At 37.6% G+C, this 5,145-nt stretch overlaps 1 protein-coding gene across 1 annotated transcript; it reads left to right on the top strand.

The window, feature by feature from the left end:
• Positions 1–717: 717 nt before the first annotated feature.
• On the top strand, positions 718–2,782 carry LOC149224385 (disease resistance protein At4g27190-like). Its single transcript, XM_089383550.1, has 3 exons — positions 718–1,756; positions 2,218–2,327; positions 2,460–2,782. The coding sequence occupies exons 1-2, from the start codon at positions 825–827 to the stop codon at positions 2,228–2,230; spliced, it is 945 nt and encodes a 314-aa protein (XP_089239676.1). The 5' UTR covers positions 718–824; the 3' UTR covers positions 2,231–2,327; positions 2,460–2,782.
• Positions 2,783–5,145: the final 2,363 nt, after the last annotated feature.

Here is a 5,145-nt window from a genome sequence, read left to right as displayed (position 1 = left end):
TGCTGTTTCGCAGAGTGGCTTTCAAAGACGACCAGGTTTCTGTGGATATAGAAGAGCGTGCCAGGAATATTGCGGACGAGTGCAAAGGTGTGCCTTTGACCATAAATGTAGTGGCCGCAGCAATGATTGGGAAAACCAGTGCACATGAATGGGATATTTGTTTAGCTTCCATGAGAAACGTAGATCCATCTTTTCCAGCAGCTACTTCTGCCAGCTACCTTGATGCACAACTGTACGCAAGACTCAGGTATGGCTATGATGCTCTGCCCAATTCAGACGTAAAGAGGTGCTTTTTATATTGTGCCATGTACAGGCAAGGTGAAGAAATTGATACGCATACATTACTGCAAATGTGGATTGGAGAGGGGTTGGTGAAGAGCAAACAAGGAACATATTTAATGGACATGGCCATTGGCCGCAAGTACTTAAAACTCCTTGTAGACCGTCGCCTGTTCCAAAAAGTTAAACAGAGAACCAATGTCTTTAAACAGAGGACAATAACAGTTCATAATTGTATTCATGATATGGCGGTCTACATTGGGCAGACGGAGGAGAACTTTTTATTCATGCCAAGTCAGCATCAACGAAATTTCCCAGTGGTTCACGATGAGAACTGCAGCAGGATGTCAGTAGCCAAGAATTCTATGGAACATCTACCCACTGAGTTGAGATGCCCAAAGCTTGCGAGTCTCAGCTTACAAGGCAATCGACATTTGAAAGAGCTTCCGTCAGAGTTTCTTCTCAGCGTAACCTCTCTCAGGGTTCTCAATCTGTCCGGCTGCACCCAAATAACTTCCATCCCAACGTCAATTGGGCAGCTAAGAATGCTCCAGTTTCTCTCATTGCAACAGCTTCCCATCGAAGAGTTGCCTAAAGAGATATGCCAGCTTTCTAAACTTCAATTTTTGGATCTTTCATATTGTAGAAGTCTAAATTCATTGCCATCTCAGATTGGAGAGCTCACAAATCTCAAGCATCTTAATTTAGACGAATGTGATTCGTTAGAGATGATTCCGCGTGAGATGTCTGAACTTACTTCACTGAGCAGACTCCAGTTATCTATAGGCCTAAGTGTGGAAATGGAAGCACCGGCGAGTATTTGGAGTTTGAAGGGTCTAAAAAGCTTGACGGAGTTGCAAATATGGATAAACACGAGGCAGAATAGGTCAAGAATTAAAGATGGCATAATGGGAACCTGGTCGGAGATGAGGCACTTACAGTTGAGGTACAGTATGAGTTATGAAGAGGATCTTCTTCCAGAGGACATGCAGAACATGAAGAAGCTACAGAGTTTTATGCTATTCAAGTACCAAGGGTTAAGTCTGCCGAATTGCAAGTTTGAACATCTTGAAATGGTCAAATTGGTGAGTTGCCACGGGATAAGGGAGTTGTCTCCATTGGAGCGGTTGCCCAATTTAAAGCTTCTGAAGTTGCGGTACTGTGATAATTTGAGAGAGTTGGGGATAGGGAGTCCAAATGGATATGTAAGGTTACAGAAGTTGGTTCTCAGAGAGCTACATTATTTAGAGTATTTAGATGGAGCACCAAATTGGGGAGTGTGGGATGAAAGAACACTACCCCAACTCCGTGTGTTAAAGATACGTCGCTGCCCATCTTTGAAAAGATTTCCGAAAGGGATGGAAAAGCTGCGAAATTTATCTGTATTGATGAGCTCAGAAGAGTGGTGGAAAAGCATAATGTGGGAAGATGATGACATGAAGGGCAAACTTCAAAAATTCTTTATACCACGTGAAGGGTAAGTAAATATTACTTTTCATCATTTAAATTTTTAATTAAAGAATTACTTATTTTTTAATTTATTTCCCTCTAACTGAAGTGAGAAGTATTATTTATTTTTCAAAATATTTCTTAGCCACTTGCGCTGTAAGTAAATATTATTTTCTTATGGATTAAATGGTTAATATATTATTTATATCAATATTATGGATTAAATGGTTAATATATTATATATATCAATATTGCTAGACAATTAGAAGTTTTTCCACCATTAGATCTAAGTGTTATAATTGTCAACTAAATCTTAATTTATGCAACCTTTCAAGGGTCAAAGAAACAAAAAAATCCATGGTTGGATTTATGTCTCGGCCTTCGAAGTGAGCCACTAGTCTTTTATTTTTGCCCCTTTCTTTTCGTGATTTTCTGGTGTTCTAAGAGATTCATGTGTTGTATATTTATCCAAAGAGATGTGTATGGCAGGTTTTGGTGGTAAATTGGTCTTGGAAAGAGAGAAGTTTGTTGGGTTGTTAGATGTTGAGAAATTCATCTCAACTTTGCCTCCTGTTTTGCAGGAAATTCACAAGTTTCTGGTAATTTCAGGATTTCAGATATGTTGTAATATTTTTACTATGAAGAAGTTAACTAGATCTGCAATATTCTTTCTCATATTCAGAATAAAGAGAAAAACTAAGCTAGTTTAATTTTTTATATTTCTCATGCAGCCGAGTCTTTCTCATGCAGCGAAGTCTGTGTACGGGATGAAATCGTCATAAGATCTCTCAAGGTGCTCTCATGGATGAAAGCTGTTATGATACAAAGTTTACTTCAAGTTGTGTATTTTTTATTTTCACATTTGTTCCTTAGATTTCAGAGAAAGTGGGGGTTGCTGCCTCTAACAAGTGGGCACTTGAAAAGAAAAGGGGGATGTTTCCTCGTGTAGGATGGAGCCGATAAAATATTATGTAAATTAAATTTGGTGCTTGCATTTACATTAAAATAAAAAGAATATTTGTGGTTTTCCTCTATATGGTCCTCCATTTAAATACCCTATGTTCAATGATCTATGTGATTGCTGCATTATTTTGTAAATGAATGTGTTTAATTTGCTAAATAAATGTTAAAAAATATATAATATTGGTTCACCCCCCACCCTCTCTTAGAATCATCTTGATTTCCAACACTTTTCTTTTGTCTCTTTTCTAAATTCATTTTTCTATTCATAGAAGCCACTTTCATATAAGGCAGAGAAAGTCATAGTGATGCCTTTTTGAAATCACAAAATATGATCTCTACTTTCCTTTTCACTTCTAGAATTTGCATTGGCCTTCTGATGCACATACTAAAGAAAATATTGGCTACAACTTTCCTGCATTACCAAAAGATGAGTTTTTTTTCTCTTTATCTCTCTTTGTTTCACATTCTATGGAATATTTTCTACCCCAAACTCATACAACCTTTTTATATGACCATGATATATGCATGTGATTATATGGATATTCAAAATTAATACTAATATCCAAATGGTTCAATGGATTCATGTTCTCCATAATATTTCATGTCATCATTTCCCTTGGTGGTGTTGATAAATCTAGGGAATTAATAGATAAACAATTTCTCTGCTTTATAATTGCTTGTGATATATTTTTACTTCTTAGCTTATAGTATTTTCTTCTTTATGTTATTTTTGTGTTCTTTTCATCAAGACAATTACCAATATGCACAATAAAAGACAAGTGACACAGTATGTTGGCTTGTCAGCCAGGGCCAAAAGCTCTCACCTTTTGAGAGGAAAACCCAATCTAAACTCTTCTTCTAGATATTCAATTGATGAGTACAAGGACCATGACAAACAACCCTAACTCTAGTAGCCTCCCAAAAACCTTGTCACTAACCTTGATGCTCTACCTCTTCCCTTTCTCGACTCTTTTCTTGATCTCAAACTGCTCTTATCGGCTCCTTCTAGAGATAATCGGTCTCTATCCTTCCCACGGCTTCTACTCAACTTCCCTAAGAAACTCGGTCTTTGTGATCTCACTAGATTCCTCTAGATAATCTTGGTCTCTAGATCTCTATCTCGGTCACCCAAAACAAGTACCCTAGAAGAATCCTTTCTTTACTGACCTAAGAAGAAACTTCCTTCGTTTCCCCAGAAGAAACCTTCTTCGTTGCCTCAAAAGAAACCACCTTCGCTTCCCTAGAAGAAACCTTATCCTTCGCTTTCCCAGAAGAAACTCCTTCGATCTTCTTCTTGACCTCTTTTTCGCACTTGTATTTGACCTCTTCTTTGCACTTCTGCTTGACCTCTTTCTTGCACTTTTGCTTAGTCGAATGCAAGTCAAGTTTCTTACCTCCAAGTGAGGCCAAGTGTGGCTATATATACACTTCATCTCATGTCCTTTAGGCTGACACGATCACAAGTAGTTAGGCCGACTTCTTCTAGCATGTTCTTCCATCATTGTAGGTCGACTTGAAGAGGATATGTGACAAGTTCTTGGAGGATACTTTACATAGACAAGTTTAACTCTATACAAAGTGTAACATGACTTCATTACATGAAAATGACTCTATCATTTTATGACTAGATGACAAATAATCCCTAAAGACTCTAAATGGGAGTCTTGACTCAAAAATAAAATCTCTTGCTTATGAAACCCATGAAGTAAGTAATACAATAAATTTTATTTTCTTCTTTACATCTTATTCCATAAAATCATAATTACATGTCATTATGAAGACTGAACCTAGTTATACTTTTCAACACTCCCTCTTAACTAGGGAGGTATTCATAATGGTACTTGGGCATTCTCAATCTGAAGAATGTCTCATAAGAAGAATTTCAGATTGGTAGCTCATTTGTATAACATCATATCACCCAACATTGTTATACAGCAAGGCCTTTACTAACAACTCCATCTCTCCATAAGATCTGAGCTCAATGCTAATGAGACCAATGATTTTTAAACACTCTCATCATTGTCTCTCTCAAAACATCCCTTACCTAGTTACTCAAGGTGTGTTCCATGTGGACTATTATTATCTTGGACTCCCCATCCCTCAAGGAATATCACTCCTCCATGATTACTCTTCTATTAGATGCCCTGTCTCATCCTCAAAGAGTATCAAATGCAAAATTATCACCCAATCCTCCATTCTGTCTTCCCAGGTGAAGACCAGAATGACGTGTCTATCTCTCCCTCTCAAATAGGGAGGACATATTCCAATAAAGGAATGTACCTAAGCTCCCTCTTCGCTTAGGAATTTCCAAGTTTCTTCCATGTAATAAACTTCTTTTTAGGATCACTCCTAACTAGGTACCTACAACAACTCCTCATGTGGAGATCTTGGAACAACCAGCTGCTTGAAGAGCTCCTTCCTTCGATGTCATGAATGCATTCTTCATATTTTGGG

Source organism: Pinus tabuliformis, chromosome Q, assembly GCF_031772625.1.
Source record: "Pinus tabuliformis cultivar Carrire ecotype Pingquan chromosome Q, CPIR1, whole genome shotgun sequence".
NCBI lineage: Eukaryota > Viridiplantae > Streptophyta > Pinopsida > Pinales > Pinaceae > Pinus > Pinus tabuliformis.
The sequence above is the reverse complement of the archived record's forward strand: the minus strand, read 5'-3'. Positions and strand labels throughout refer to the sequence as shown.

Excerpts from the sequence above, each read along its gene's own strand:
- LOC149224385 (XM_089383550.1), top strand. The coding sequence starts at position 825 with ATGCTCCAGTTTCTCTCATTGCAACAGCTTCCCATCGAAGAGTTGCCT.